This window comes from Ambystoma mexicanum, chromosome 2q, assembly GCF_040938575.1.
Source record: "Ambystoma mexicanum isolate Mex_15411 chromosome 2q, UKY_AmexF1_1, whole genome shotgun sequence".
In the NCBI taxonomy this organism is placed as follows: Eukaryota; Metazoa; Chordata; class Amphibia; order Caudata; family Ambystomatidae; genus Ambystoma; species Ambystoma mexicanum.
In genome coordinates this window covers 1,415,618,895-1,415,635,617 of record NC_090924.1, presented here as the reverse complement: position 1 = coordinate 1,415,635,617, position 16,723 = coordinate 1,415,618,895, and the positions used below count along the sequence as shown (strand labels likewise).

Here is a 16,723-nt window from a genome sequence, read left to right as displayed (position 1 = left end):
TCCTTCTGAAAAAAATTGAAAACATTTCTTTTCAACTAAATTCGCGAAACAGGTTAGTCTCTCCTGAGGAAATCGGTCAATTCACTTGTGTCCCGTTCTCACTACTTGTTGTCTTGTCTCTTTATTAGCGCTCTGATGCCCGCGGCCTTTCAGCGCTCTATAAACAAATAAATAAATAAATAAATTGGGTGCAGGGCTGTGGGCTTGTTGGGTCCTTTGCATTGGATTGCGCCACAGCCTCTGTCTCTTCCCCCTCTTCTTTTCTTCTGCTCTCAATTCTAAGCAGTTTCTTCTGAATTGCCCAGGGTCTGCCCATAAATATTTCTTAGTATCTGTATTGACATTTTGGCTCTAATTATTCAGGCCATCGGCTTCCAGTTTAAGCATTTGCGGTCAATGCGGTAAGTGGTTTCATGAGCGTCTGGTGGTCCATAATGAACAAGACTGTTCGCTATTGGTTGAAACGAATGGTGAAACGAATGGTGAACAAACAGATCACTCCTTGGTGACAGCGACGAGCCCTGAACATAGTCTTTACATCCAGGGGAAACTGTACAGTGCCCACCTCCTTTTGCTCTGTCCCTCCCGGGCCCACCCCCTTTTGCTCTGTCGCTCCCGGGCCCACCCCCTTTTGCTCTGGCCCTCCCGGGCCAACCCCCTTTTGCTCTGGCCCTCCCGGGCCCACCCCCTTTTGCTCTGTCCCTCCCGGGCCCACCCCCTTTTGCTCTGTCCCTCCCGGGCCCACTCCCTTTTGCTCTGTCCCTCCAGGGCCCACCCCCTTTTGCTTCGTACATCCAGCGCCCACACTCTCAACCCATACCAAATGTAATCCTGTGAATAGTCCCCCAGCTGCAAGACTGGTGAAACTTCTTGCTTTCTTCACTGAAAGTGTCTGGCCATCTTGAAGAATATAAACATATGTGCTGTCCCTTTTTCCTTGTTATTTTTGCGGGTGTTAGTTTGCTATTGTTTTGTTACGTTTTGAATGTGCTTTAATCGGTCTATCCATCTTTAGTTGCCTCTTCGACTCTGGCGCATGATGGTTCATTGTATTTCTGATTACAGCACAATCCATAAAACCAAGTACATCAACTGAATCTCGAACAATTCATACAGTGAGAAAAAGCAGATATTAAAATTGCACTGTTCCAATAAAAATAGGCATTGTTACCACTCTCTCGTTTAATGCAGGCCCTCTCCCAGCCATAGGTGAATTAGTTGATATATGTGTGCGAAAGCAGTTCCGTCATGTCCCACACACTCCCTCACTTATTTCATGAAATGCTCCAGTTCGAAAGATTGGGGCCTTACTGTAGGCATCATCAACCTTTCAGCGTACACTTTTATTTTATGTAAATGTATGCATAGGTCAGCATGCACTTTACTTACTAAGTAGATTTGTCTGCCAGAATATATCCATACAAATAGGTTTCCTAGTTTCATTACTACATCCTCTCCATATTCCTCCTGCACATCAGTGCTCTACTAACAAACGTTGGTAAACAGAACAGATGATGCTGGCTGCGTAAACTCAAATGGGACCTTCTTGTAATTGGAGAACCTACCACTCCTCACCGCTCACCTACCACCCAGGGTACTGGTGCCAGCCACTGTTTCCTCTGCTTCTGGGATATGGCCTCTGTCCCCAAAGAATTGAAAGCAGGTGGGGAGTTTCAGGATCCCTCCCCAAATTCCTGCTTATATTCTCTTCCCAGGTAGCCAGGAGAGGGAAGACTCTTCCCGATCCCAATCCTGGAGGTGGTGTAACATATTGGATCAAAAGTCGTTTGTTTCCCTAAAAACAAACATCTTCCTCAATGCCAAAGTTATAGTACAAGGAATGATGGAAATCTGACCTTTTCTATATCATCAGTCTCTAATAAGATTAAAACCCACAATCCTTCGAAAAATTAGGGAATTAAAACTATCTTAAGAGTATAAAATAAGTGGGAAAACATTTAGCTAAGTGTACTACATGTCCCAGAATCCCACAGGGTCTGAGACAAAGAATAGGGCTGAGGAGGCATGTGGAAGTGAAGGACCGGCAAGAAGGCCCAACAGACTTTGCCAGGGTCAGGCAATTAACATTTAGGGCCTGCACCTGGAATTAATTGCCCCACTTGAGAGGCATAAAAGACTGCAGCAGGAAGGGTAGGAAGGAAGGGGCAGGAGCTGGAAGGCTGGCAGTAGTAGCAGGAGGTGGAGAGCATGAGGCTGGCAGTTCAAGAGCAAGTGTGATCACTTAAGGAACGCCGGAACGAGAGAACAGCAGATTTCACCTGCAAGTTCCACGTTGGTCCTGTGTTCACAAGCCCTGCCTTTCCATAGCTGCACTGAGAGAGACGTGCCTAAATGGAAGGTCTTCCCAGGTGCGCCTAGTGGCTGTAATTGCAGAGCCGTGATTGTGCTGCAACCCGAGGCCCGTGTGCAGAAGCAAGCCAAGGGACAGGATTGAAGGAGACTCCCTGTGGTCCAGGCCCAACCAGAGACACCGATGCTGCAGAGGGGTGTGAAACCAGAAGGGCCTAAAGTAGTAGTAGAAGGAGATGTCGAAGTGGAAGCAGCCCTCAGCCGCAGTGTTCCCAGAGCCGGTGAGTGAAGCTCTGTATTCAGGTTCACTGAAAACCCCTGCTGGTAACTGTTTCCAGCTCAATTGTAACTTCGTAATAATGGGTGCGAGTAGACAACGTTCATAGCTGTGAAAACCGGAATGCTCGCGTAAAACGAAAAGCATTCCATTCCCCATGCTTGAACTGTATAACTTTGTTGGAGTGGTCATGTGTCTCCAATTAGAAGAGGAATGCTTCTCCAAATCACTTGAGAAGTTTAAACTGACTTTCACAAACTGTTAAAAGGAATATTACAACAAAGAGAGGTCTCATGTGGACAATGGTGATTCCTGACCAGAGTCAAAGTATCACTCCTGGCTAATGAAAGGGAATGCAAGTCCTTGCAGTATAAAGTTGAAAATCTTCATCAAAGAGTGGTCATCTCTAACCTAAATCTGTTTCTCTTGTGAAACCTGAAGCTTGTAACATCCAGAACAAGTATTCTATAAATGTCGAATTTGCTGACTTAATGAGAGCAAGCATTGCCCAAGCCAGCAGGCGAATCCTTTCCATAGTGAAATCGGCCATATTGTAATCTAACCACCTGTATTCTGAAGTTGTTAAAGTTTATAAAGGTTCAGTGTCCACTGATACAAGTGTGACATTGTTATCCAAAGCTGGAACTGTGGCAATACAGCTTCAGGGTAACAAGTGGAACCATGAAGATGTGAATGAAGTGGGGGAAGGGAGCTGGTGCTTGTAGGAAGATTAAATCAACAATCTGTAATGCTGACACTGTTGAGGTTGAGAGAGGCAGTCTGAAAGCAAAGGCAGATTATATTGGTGGCAGTAAGGCAAACAGAAGAGGCAAAGAGGCTGCCCTTTTCTCATAATATACGAAAGAAGAGTGCCTTGCCTACCTGTGGAGGTCGAAGAGTCTTGTCTTTAAAGTACCAAGTTAAAGTAGAACTATCAGAATTGTGGTTGTGTATAAAACTGCCAGTGAATGTAGTATTAAAGGTGGTTGAAGCAGTGGCTTACTGTGGAGCAAGGGGCCTGCCTCCACAGTAACAGAGGTAGAAGGGAGTTGGCATCCTGACAAGCTATAGCAAAGGTACTACACAGGTTATACACATGGACAGTCATTGAAGCAGAAGTGGTCCTTTTATCTTTTAACTGTGGCAATACCATTCTGGAAAGAGGGTATCTAGAATTACCATTGGTGCGGTTTTCTTTACTGGAATTGGAAGGGGAACATTTAAAAAAAAAAAGAAAAAAAAGCACAATCGTGGAGCAGAAGAAACCTTGGAGGAAAACACTTGTGCCTTTTCTTGCGCAGATTTCACTGTAACCATTCCTCTACTGCAGCTCTCTCCGCGGTATAATGCAGGTTGCACATGGATCACCTGATCATTCCTCTACTGCAGCTCCCTCCGCATTATGATGCAGGTTGCACATGGATCACCTGATCATTCCCCTACGGCAGCTCTCTCCGCAGTATGATGCAGGTTGCACATGGATCACCTGATCATTCCCCTACGGCAGCTCCCTCTGCAGTATGATGCAGGTTACACATGGATCACCTGATCATTCCTCTACTGCAGCTCCCTCCGCAGTTTAAGGCAGGTTACACATGGATCACCTGATCATTCCTCTACTGCAGCTCCCTCCGCAGTGTAAGGCAGGTTACACATGGATCACCTGATCATTCCTCTACTGCAGCTCCCTCCGCAGTATAATGCAGGCTACACATGGATCACCTGATCATTCCTCTACTGCAGCTCTCTCCGCAGTATAATGCAGGTTACACATGGATCACCTGATCATTCCTCTACTGCAGCTCCCTCCGCAGTATAAGGCAGGTTACACATGGATCACCTGATCATTCCTCTACTGCAGCTCTCTCCGCGGTATAATGCAGGTTACACATGGATCACCTGATCATTCCTCTACTTCAGCTCCCTCCGCGGTATAAGGCAGGTTACACATGGATCACCTGATCAACTGCAGCTCTCTCCGCGGTATAATGCAGGTTGCACATGGATCACCTGATCATTCCTCTACTGCAGCTCTCTCCGCAGTATGATGCAGGTTGCACATGGATCACCTGATCATTCCTCTACTGCAGCTCCCTCCGCAGTATGATGCAGGTTGCACATGGATCACCTGATCATTCCTCTACTGCAGCTCCCTCCGCAGTATGATGCAGGTTGCACATGGATCACCTGATCATTCCTCTACTGCAGCTCCCTCCGCAGTATGATGCAGGTTGCACATGGATCACCTGATGATTCCTCTACGGCAGCTCTCTCCGCAGTATGATGCAGGTTGCACATGGATCACCTGATCATTCCCCTACGGCAGCTCTCTCCGCAGTATGATGCAGGTTGCACATGGATCACCTGATCATTCCTCTACGGCAGCTCTCTCCGCAGTATAATGCAGGTTGCACATGGATCACCTGATCATTCCTCTACTGCAGCTCTCTCCGCAGTATAATGCAGGTTGCACATGGATCACCTGATCATTCCTCTACTGCAGCTCTCTCCGCAGTGTGATGCAGGTAACACATGGATCACCTGATCATTCCTCTACTGCAGCTCCCTCCGCAGTGTAAGGCAGGTTACACATGGATCACCTGATCATTCCTCTACTGCAGCTCCCTCCGCAGTGTAAGGCAGGTTACACATAGATCACCTGATCATTCCTCTACTGCAGCTCCCTCCGCAGTGTGATGCAGGTTGCACATGGATCACCTGATCATTCCTCTACTGCAGCTCCCTCCGCAGTGTGATGCAGGTTACACATGGATCACCTGATCATTCCTCTACTACAGCTCCCTCCGCAGTGTAAGGCAGGTTACACATGGATCACCTGATCATTCCTCTACTGCAGCTCCCTCCGCAGTGTAAGGCAGGTTACACATGGATCACCTGATCATTCCTCTACTGCAGCTCCCTCCGCAGTGTAATGCAGGTTACACATGGATCACCTGATCATTCCTCTACTGCAGCTACCTCCGCAGTGTAAGGCAGGTTACACTTGGATCACCTGATAATTCCTCTACTGCAGCTCCCTCCGCAGTGTGATGCAGGTTACACATGGATCACCTGATCATTCCTCTACTGCAGCTCCCTCCGCAGTGTAAGGCAGGTTACACATGGATCACCTGATCATTCCTCTACTGCAGCTCCCTCCGCGGTATAATGCAGGTTGCACATGGATCACCTGATCATTCCTCTACTGCAGCTCCCTCCGCGGTATGATGCAGGTTACACATGGATCACCTGATCATTCCTCTACTGCAGCTCCCTCCGCGGTATGATGCAGGTTACACATGGATCACCTGATCATTCCTCTACTGCAGCTCCCTCCGCGGTATGATGCAGGTTACACATGGATCACCTGATCGTTCTTCTACTGCAGCTCCCTCCGCAGTATGATGCAGGTTACACATGGATCACCTGATCATTCCTCTACTGCAGCTCCCTCCGCAGTATAAGGCAGGTTACACATGGATCACCTGATCATTCCTCTACTTCAGCTCCCTCCGCGGTATAAGGCAGGTTACACATGGATCACCTGATCATCTGCAGCTCTCTCCGCGGTATAATGCAGGTTGCACATGGATCACCTGATCATTCCTCTACTGCAGCTCCCTCCGCAGTATGATGCAGGTTGCACATGGATCACCTGATCATTCCTCTACTGCAGCTCCCTCCGCAGTATGATGCAGGTTGCACATGGATCACCTGATCATTCCTCTACTGCAGCTCCCTCCGCAGTATGATGCAGGTTGCACATGGATCACCTGATCATTCCTCTACTGCAGCTCCCTCCGCAGTATGATGCAGGTTGCACATGGATCACCTGATCATTCCCCTACGGCAGCTCTCTCCGCAGTATGATGCAGGTTGCACATGGATCACCTGATCATTCCTCTACTGCAGCTCTCTCCGCAGTATAATGCAGGTTGCACATGGATCACCTGATCATTCCTCTACTGCAGCTCTCTCCGCAGTGTGATGCAGGTTACACATGGATCACCTGATCATTCCTCTACTGCAGCTCCCTCCGCAGTGTAAGGCAGGTTACACATGGATCACCTGATCATTCCTCTACTGCAGCTCCCTCCGCAGTGTAAGGCAGGTTGCACATGGATCACCTGATCATTCCTCTACTGCAGCTCCCTCCGCAGTGTGATGCAGGTTGCACATGGATCACCTGATCATTCCTCTACTGCAGCTCCCTCCGCAGTGTGATGCAGGTTACACATGGATCACCTGATCATTCCTCTACTGCAGCTCCCTCCGCAGTGTGATGCAGGTTACACATGGATCACCTGATCATTCCTCTACTGCAGCTCCCTCCGCAGTGTAAGGCAGGTTACACATGGATCACCTGATCATTCCTCTACTGCAGCTCCCTCCGCAGTGTAAGGCAGGTTACACATGGATCACCTGATCATTCCTCTACTGCAGCTCCCTCCGCAGTGTAAGGCAGGTTACACATGGATCACCTGATCATTCCTCTACTGCAGCTCCCTCCGCAGTGTAAGGCAGGTTGCACATGGATCACCTGATCATTCCTCTACTGCAGCTCCCTCCGCAGTGTGATGCAGGTTACACATGGATCGCCTGATCATTCCTCTACTGCAGCTCCCTCCGCGGTGTAAGGCAGGTTGCACATGGATCACCTGATCATTCCTCTACTGCAGCTCCCTCCGCGGTGTGATGCAGGTTACACATGGATCACCTGATCATTCCTCTACTGCAGCTCCCTCCGCGGTATAATGCAGGTTACACATGGATCACCTGATCATTCCTCTACTGCAGCTCCCTCCGCAGTATGATGCAGGTTGCACATGGATCACCTGATCATTCCTCTACTGCAGCTCCCTCCGCAGTATGATGCAGGTTGCACATGGATCACCTGATCATTCCCCTACGGCAGCTCTCTCCGCAGTATGATGCAGGTTGCACATGGATCACCTGATCATTCCCCTACGGCAGCTCTCTCCGCAGTATGATGCAGGTTGCACATGGATCACCTGATCATTCCTCTACGGCAGCTCTCTCCGCAGTATAATGCAGGTTGCACATGGATCACCTGATAATTCCTCTACTGCAGCTCCCTCCGCAGTATGATGCAGGTTGCACATGGATCACCTGAACATTCCTCTACTGCAGCTCCCTCCGCAGTGTAAGGCAGGTTACACATGGATCACCTGATCATTCCTCTACTGCAGCTCCCTCAGCAGTATGATGCAGGACAGTCTGTTAGCTCTGCTGCTCAAAGTTTCTTCACTCCCTGACTCAACCACCTGAACCTGGCCACATCCATCTCCTTAGTTGCAAATAAGCTAAACGTTTACGGTTTTTAGGAGGGCCCTCCCCCTTTCCCTCTAGTCTGCCATGGACTTGATGGCCCTAGTAGCTGTCTGCAGCGCTAAGTGAAGTCGATGCATTAGGCTTCTGCTGCTAGATTTCCTTCCCGGCATTATGAATAAGACCGAGGCCTGTACTAAGACTCTACAACAGGAAGAGACTGCCTTGTTCCATTTCTGATCCAAGAGGGAAAGAATAAGAAGGGACAGAAATCCTTTTGAGGGAAATAAGGAGACCCTTGGGAAGAAATCGGGCAGAAGCGAGTATTTCGACTGGCTCGAAGCATTCCCTTGTGACCCCCATGTTACCTGCCTTAACCCAAGGGAAGTGCGAGAGCCACATGTATGTGCTGAAGATGGCTCTAATCATTAAACACGCGAGTACGTGGGTACCAGCGCCTCATGATTAAAGAGCTGAAAAGCGTGTCGACTTGAGACAAAACCCAATATCGCGTATTTTTTTAGTGTTCTCATATAACCGAAAAACGCATAGCAAAGTAGCAAATCAGTCTGGACTCTCAAAACTAAAAACTGTTGTAGATTAAGACTGTTTTACAGATCCCGAGTACAGATTACCAATTAACTAATCATTGTATCATGTGTTTTGCTATATTGTGTGCTTACTAGATTCGTTGTAGTGATCCTTTTTTCAAAACCTCTTTGAATATGTTCGTTGTTTGGCTGACTTTAGCAGTTTTATAATTTTGTACGTTGTAAACCTTTCTCAAAATAAAAGAAAATACTTAATTTATGATAATACGATATGCGCTCTCTCTAGTTGTTTGCGCAAAAAGTGATGAGCAGCATTAAAAGTAAAATGGTGTGGGCTCATTGTTGTACCTAAAGAGTAAGGGAAAGGTAACCAGTCTCCTATAGATGGATAGGTGTCTAGTAGCTGTCTCACATACTGTCCATTGTCTATCTTTTACCAGGTCCACGCCGTTTTCAACTTGACTGCTGTCATTCTCAGTTGTAAGCAGCCACCCTTTCTAGCACCTCCCGGTTCTTGCACAGGAGATGCAACACACTCTGCAGCCACTGCTCTTGCAACTTTACCCAATCATCCAAACTATCCACGCCTCCCTCTACCCCATGACTGCACATATGGGCTGTCAACAGTCATTGGAAAATGCTAATGTGTTGTTTTTCCATGTGGCATTCGAGCTTTAATGAGGAATCCCCACCATTTCCAGAACAAACTCTGTAAGCCCACTCCTCCCCCGCTGCCAGTCTGCCAGCCGCCTCCCCACACCAAGCTGGCTATCATTGCACACTAGGAACCTTTCCCTTCCACCAGTCCTGAAGCAGGCATGGGCAAGAAAATGACTACTGTATGCTCCCCCTGCCCCGAGCCTCCACCCCTCCTGCCAGTGTGCCAGCCGCCTCCCCACACCAAGCTGGCTATCATTGCACGCTATGAACCTTTCCCTTCCACCAGTCCCGAAGCAGGCATGGGCAAGAAAATGACTACTGTATGCTCCCCCTGCCCCGAGCCTCCACCCCTCCTGCCAGTGTGCCAGCCGCCTCCCCACACCAAGCTGGCTATCATTGCACGCTATGAACCTTTCCCTTCCACCAGTCCCGAAGCAGGCATGGACAAGAAAATGACTACTGTAAGCTCCCCCTGCCCCCAGCCTCCACCCCTCCTACCAGTGTGCCAGCCGCCCCCCCACACCAAGCTGGCTATCATTGCACACTAGGAACCTTTCCTTTCCACCAGTCCCGAAGCAGGCATGGACAAGAAAATGACTACTGTATGCTCCCCCTGCCCCGAGCCTCCACCCCTCCTGCCAGTGTGCCAGCCGCCTCCACACACCAAGCGGACTATCATTGCACACTAGGAACCTTTCCCTTCCACCAGTCCCGAAGCAGGCATGGACAATAAAATGACTACTGTATGCTCCCCCTGCCCCCAGCCTCCCCCCTCCTGCCAGTGTGCCAGCCGCCCCCCACACCAAGCTGGCTATCATTGCACACTAGGAACCTTTCCCTTCCACCAGTCCCGAAGCAGGCATGGACAAGAAAATGACTACTGCATGCTCCCCCTGCCCCCAGCCTCCACCCCTCCTGCCATTGTGCCAGTCGCCTCCACACACCAAGCCGGCTATCATTGCACACTAGGAACCTTTCCCTTCCACCAGTCCCGAAGCAGGCATGGACAAGAAAATGACTACTGTATGCTCCCCCAGCCTCCACCCCTCCTGCCAGTGTGCCAGCCGCCTCCCACACCAAGCCGGCTATCATTGCACACTAGGAACCTTTCCCTTCCACCAGTCCCGAAGCAGGCATGGACAAGAAAATGACTACTGTATGCTCCCCCTGCCCCCAGCCTCCCCCCTCCTGCCAGTGTGCCAGCCGCCCCCCACACCAAGCTGGCTATCATTGCACACTAGGAACCTTTCCTTTCCACCAGTCCCGAAGCAGGCATGGACAAGAAAATGACTACTGTATGCTCCCCCTGCCCCCAGCCTCCACCCCTCCTGCCAGTGTGCCAGCCGCCACCACACACCAAGCCGGCTATCATTGCACACTAGGAACCTTTCCCTTCCACCAGTCCCGAAGCAGGCATGGACAAGAAAATGACTACTGTATGCTCCCCCTGCCCCCAGCCTCCACCCCTCCTGCCAGTGTGCCAGCCGCCCCCCCACACCAAGCTGGCTATCATTGCACACTAGGAACCTTTCCCTTCCACCAGTCCCGAAGCAGGCATGGACAAGAAAATGACTACTGTATGCTCCCCCAGCCTGCTCCCCCGCTGCCAGTCTGCCAGCCGCCTCCACACACCAAGCCGGCTATCATTGCACACTAGGAACCTTTCCCTTCCACCAGTCCCGAAGCAGGCATGGACAAGAAAATGACTACTGTATGCTCCCCCTGCCCCCAGCCTCCACCCCTCCTGACAGTGTGCCAGCCGCCCCCCCACACCAAGCTGGCTATCATTGCACACTAGGAACCTTTTCCTTCCACCAGTCCCGAAGCAGGCATGGACAAGAAAATGACTACTGTATGCTCCCCCTGCCCCCAGCCTCCACCCCTCCTGCCAGTGTGCCAGCCGCCCCCCCACACCAAGCTGGCTATCATTGCACACTAGGAACCTTTCCCTTCCACCAGTCCCGAAGCAGGCATGGACAAGAAAATGACTACTGTATGCTCCCCCTGCCCCCAGCCTGCTCCCCCGCTGCCAGTCTGCCAGCCGCCTCCACACACCAAGCCGGCTATCATTGCACACTAGGAACCTTTCCCTTCCACCAGTCCCGAAGCAGGCATGGACAAGAAAATGACTACTGTATGCTCCCCCTGCCCCCAGCCTGCTCCCCCGCTGCCAGTCTGCCAGCCGCCTCCACACACCAAGCGGACTATCATTGCACACTAGGAACCTTTCCCTTCCACCAGTCCCGAAGCAGGCATGGGCAAGAAACTGACTACTGTATGCTCCCCCTGCCCCCAGCCTCCACCCCTCCTGCCAGTGTGCCAGCCGCCTCCCCCACACCAAGCGGACTATCATTGCACACTAGGAACCTTTCCTTTCCACCAGTCCCGAAGAAGTCATGGGCAAGAAAATGACTACTGTATGCTCCCCGTGCCCCCAGCCTCCACCCCTCCTGCCAGTGTGCCAGCCGCCTCCCCACACCAAGCGGACTATCATTGCACACTAGGAACCTTTCCCTTCCACCAGTCCCGAAGCAGGCATGGGCAAGAAAATGACTACTGTATGCTCCCCCAGCCTCCACCCCTCCTGCCAGTGTGCCAGCCGCCTCCCACACCAAGCCGGCTATCATTGCACACTAGGAACCTTTCCCTTCCACCAGTCCCGAAGCAGGCATGGACAAGAAAATGACTACTGTATGCTCCCCCTGCCCCCAGCCTCCACCCCTCCTGCCATTGTACCAGTCGCCTCCCCACACCAAGCTGGCTATCATTGCACGCTATGAACCTTTCCCTTCCACCAGTCCCGAAGCAGGCATGGGCAAGAAAATGACTACTGCATGCTCCCCCTGCCCCCAGCCTCCACCCCTCCTGCCATTGTGCCAGTCGCCTCCCCACTCCAAGCGGACTGTTCATATAATCGGACACTGCCCATTTCCACTAGTCCAGAAGAATACACACGAGTCTACTATTTGATGTGAACTAGTTGAAAGGCAGTCGACATCTAGATATGTTCTTGTTTAGTCTGATACAGAATGGAATTATTGAAAAACGTTGTGTTGCTATCTTCCCAGACCCATTTCATTGATCTAGCTATTTAATGTATATTTTTTTCAAGGTGTATGCGTCTTTTAGTAGTGTCAGATGGTTGTCTTCATGACCTTTCTTAATCACATTCATTTTTCAAAATCGGACTTTCCTCAATGATTGTTCACTTAAACATTGCCATGGCTTGCCATTGCCGCAGTTTAGACTAGGGGTGCCCAGGATAAAGCCTGGGGTCGGATCAGATCCCTGAGGCCCCCTTCTTCCTGCACGCACGGGCAATGCACATTGCAGAGCAGCGGCCTCTGACAGGGTCCTGTTGCAGTGGCTTCTGGTTCTGTATCCTGAGAGAACTCGGAGCCTGTGAAGGTGCTGAAGAAAGGATGCCCACCGACTAAGGCCATGACATCTTGGGCAGCGCTTCAAGCATGCAGGGGAGCCATGGGGAGTATGTGGTCCTCCTAAATGCATTGTTGCGGACCCGAAGGCAGCATGCAATGTTCCTGCAATAGCCACCATCCTCTTCAGATATATCCTGGGAAGTAACCAAAGAAAAGGGACACAAAGTGCCCCCCACAGCACGCCATGCAAAGTGGCTTGTGCTGCACATGTAAAATACACCTGACACAAAGGCTGGGGTGACGACCTGGTAGGTGGGCTCTTTAGGGTGGGGTGGGGCTGGCAGCACTTCTCCTATGGTTGGGTGTGCTGCCATGAAAGAAACATGGATACTAGTGTGCTGGGTGGGCCTCCTAGTACTGGTACCCTAAAGAGGAATGTGGTCAGTGTCCCAGAGCAAAAAGGAATGCAGCAGGGCAGTGCGGTTGGGACGCCTCGCTTGCCTTCAAAGCCAATGAAAAACACCAAACAGTTGTAAAATGGAAAAATCCCCCTAAATTGCCACATCAAGCATCGCTGGAGCCTGGGAATATACCATTCCAAGGATGTCAAGGCTGACGCCTGTTAAATAGCCTAAACAAAATGGCTTCCTTTGTTATGGAACTAGCAGCTGACGTTTCGAGCTCAGTGTTGCTGGAGCAGCATCACCATTACTTCAAAGAAAGTCTTGCACAACAACATTTAAAAGGAAGCCGTTCGTGTCATTTCCCATTATGTTAGTAGCAGTGTATTAGGCTCGGCGTCAGTGATGACGTGGTACGAATCTAGGTGGGTCAACTGTACATTCAATGTGTCTGTTGTGGGCGCTATTCTCCGATTGGCACGTCCATGCTCCTGTGTTCCGTTGGTGATCTGGCATATGAAGAGTTGCAATATTTGTTAACCTATCGAAACGTTAAATCCTATAAAATGTTTTTTTTGTATCCTAGTTGTCTTGAAATTTGGGCTATGAAATGCAGCCTTTTGACTTATTTGTAGACATTTCCCAAGAGGGAAATACCCTGTGAGCCCTCCTGAGAGATTACAGGTGTGCTCACTTTGCTTGTCTGCACTAACCGCTTTGAAAATCCACCAGCCTCCCTCTGGAGTGCCCTCCCTGCCCCTCTCAAACTTGAGCCGGACCACCTGGAGTTCTGGAAGCAGTTGAAGACCTTGCTTTTCGCCTCTGCTTCCCCTCCTGCTCTCCCCTGCTGAGCTACCCGTCTGCTGTGCTGACTGATGGTCGGCTACCCTCGGAGTCTCACTAGGTACCAGGCTCCTACACAAAGACTTCCACGCACTGCCTCTGGGCCTACCGCTCATTCGGGGGCTGTAACACTAACTCTACAGTGCCCTGCCTCCTTGCATTTACCTAGCGCTGCGCTGCTCTGGCTGCACTTATTGAGTAATGCCGTCCTGATTGCACTCCCCCTTTCCCTATCCTTCACGCTGCCCTCTGTGCACATGAGACATAGCCCAGGAAGATTGTTTGTTTTGTCCCGCCTCTTTCTTCCCTTCCTTGTCTTGTCGCACCTACAAACACTTGTGTACAGGCGAGTTCTACATGACCTATATCGTGCTTGTAATTTTCATAGCTCCAGTGGTGCAGCCAGAGGGCAATGCTTTTGAATCTAAACCGCCCCCCTATCTGAATTTGACACCCCTGGTTTAGACTGTTGTATTTGTTAACCTTGCACGCTCCTTTTGATGTTTGCACCTATGGCCACCATACTGTTGGAAAGCATATCTTTGGTCTGGACCACCAGTGTCCGGATGGATGGATGGCTTGCATTCACGTGTGCTCCCTGTCCTGGAACCTTTCCACTGGGAAGCCTGGCACACTGCTGCAGTGGTTACACCTTCATTACCCTTGTATCTTAGGACCAGCAAGAAGCAATCCGAGCAGTCGTTAATGCCCCTGCCTTGAGATCTCGCAGGGTCGATAAAGCTGCCGAGCATGTGACCTAGCAGCTCGGGCAGGACCGCTCCTTTTGGGATGGGACCAAGCCTGATTGTCATCTGGTCTTTACCCTTCTGTAATCCCCTGGTAGGCTGCAAATCAATTGATGCTCTCGAGTGCTTCCTAGAGCAATGTCCGTGGTTAAGCTTAATTCAGAAACCTTCCAGCCGTCACTCCTCAGGCTAACTGAGAAGAGCCATTGGCATGGGTAGACCTTCACTGGCATAGATGCTACATTTGCTTGCTTTGATCGGCCCATTTATTTTGCACTTTGCCCCTTGGATCAGCATTGCATGCAGCCGTGACTCCACCGAGCATTAATGTTAATCTTCTATTTCCATGTTTAGGTCGGACCTCCCATGTTGTCGAGTCATACAAAGATGGAAAGGTGAGCTCCCGTGCCTTACGTATTTATTGCGGTTATGTTGTCAAGTTATACATGTTCTTGATCCGATGCTCTTGCCATTGACCTGCGTGCATTGCACACCTTCCAGTCGCTGTTCTCAGTTTGTTAGCGGGGATTGTTGGCTTCATTCCCTGAACAAATAACTGGACACAGACTTGTGCACAACACCATCAATGTTGACCGTTCTTGGCTCTACTGGAGAGGCTGTTGTCGTGTGCTCTTGCTCCTGGCTGGCTCCAAGTCCACCCACGGTCTAGAGGGCACCCTTGTTGTGGTTGGTGGCGTGAGATATCACTGCTGGCGACTGGGTGGGCTGGCGGCGTTGTTGGAGTTCTGGTGGGCTGGCCTTTCTTTTAAAAACTGCTCCTTCAGAACTTGGTGTGCGAGATCATGCTGGCTTTCAATGTGTCTCCTGTGCTTTCTGCATTCCTCTGCCATGGCCCTGCAGTGGCCAGTGTTCCCAACATGGGGAGTCCTTTTGAGGCATTGTTGCCACTGTCATCCACGTTGAAAGGGGTTTTCATGCCCAAGGAAATCCTTGCTTTCTTAAATTCTGCTCATGTTTTAGCTCCTATCACTTCGAGCCATTTTTGCCCTGGAGGTATTCCTGGAGCTGTGCTTATTGTCTCTTCGGTGTGATAGGCTGTTACTATTTTTTATGTTCGTAACTTTTGAATTGGTTCCTCTAATTTCTTTTGTTCTGGGAGGTGGCTTGTTTTTGTCTCGTAAACTTCACCATGCTGCTTGACTTCCATATTTGCTGTTCGTTATGGCCCATCCACCCACTTTCCCTTCTGTATGTTTTCTCTTGTTCTTTTTCTTTCAGTTGTATTCTGTTATTCCTTGCCATCACTCATGTTTTGTACCATCTCATTAAATGTGTAAAGCGCCTTTGTGTAAGGCGCTGTGGACACAAATAGACCCCCCCCACCACCAGCCCTGCGGTTCTGTGGGGCTGTAATGGGTGTCTAAGCAGCTCAGATCAAGGTGTGACAAACTAACGTGTACTTATCCAGCTGACATGTTTCGTTGCCTGGTTTGAGTGTATGCCCAGTCTTCAGCTGATTGGTGCCTGATGAGCTTAGCTATCTAACCACGCCCTAAAAAATAGATGCACACGCAAATATGTGCCTTTCTTGGTCTCCTGTTTCCCAGTCTCTACCGGGAATCAGAGTACTAAACTATGGGCCTCGGAACATGTTTGCCGGTCCGTAATAAATGCTGGTGATTCCGGCATCAGTGTTTATTCTGGACCGGCAAAACGCAGGTCTGCCGGTAGGGGCAACGGATACCCCTGCAGGCCTGACCTGCCAGTAGATCAGGACCCTACTGGCAGATAAATGCCTCTGCTGGTGATTCGGGCAGTCCTATCCCATGGAGTTCTACGGGACTCCATGGGAATGCAAACTTACCGTTACTCTGCTGCCAGTAATGTTCCAGTAATATCAGGCAGCCCAGTCTGTAAGGCAGGGTTGCCGGCATAGGCGTTGCTAAGGTGGGGGGCTCAGGGGGCTATAGCCCAGGGTCTTTTGGTTGTAGCCCCGGATAGAAGCTCAGGTGCTACAACGGTTTATAGTGAGTCCCTCGAAAATAAAGGATTGACTTGCAAAAGCATCGACTACAAACAGTCGAATGCCAAAGCATCGACAACCTATATTTTACATGTGAAAGTGCAATTCCATCTAAACCAGTCCATCGACAATATTCATGGTCTGGTTGCAATGGAAATGCACTTTTACATGTAAAAAGTAGCATTTGCATGCATTTCTTGTAACTTTAAAACGTTACATGGCACTGTCCAGTACTGAACTTTCAGCGCTGGCCAGCCCCTTGTAACCTTTTTTTTTTTTAAT

At 50.0% G+C, this 16,723-nt stretch overlaps 1 protein-coding gene across 1 annotated transcript in view; it reads left to right on the top strand.

Moving 5' to 3' along the window:
• Positions 1 to 16,723, top strand: part of PLEKHA8 (pleckstrin homology domain containing A8) — a 353,037-nt gene that overhangs the window by 193,228 nt on the left and 143,086 nt on the right. The window contains exon 6 of the mRNA XM_069648916.1: positions 14,812 to 14,852. Within this exon, the coding sequence (XP_069505017.1) occupies positions 14,812 to 14,852 (41 nt within the window). The remainder of the gene's footprint in view (positions 1 to 14,811; positions 14,853 to 16,723) is intronic.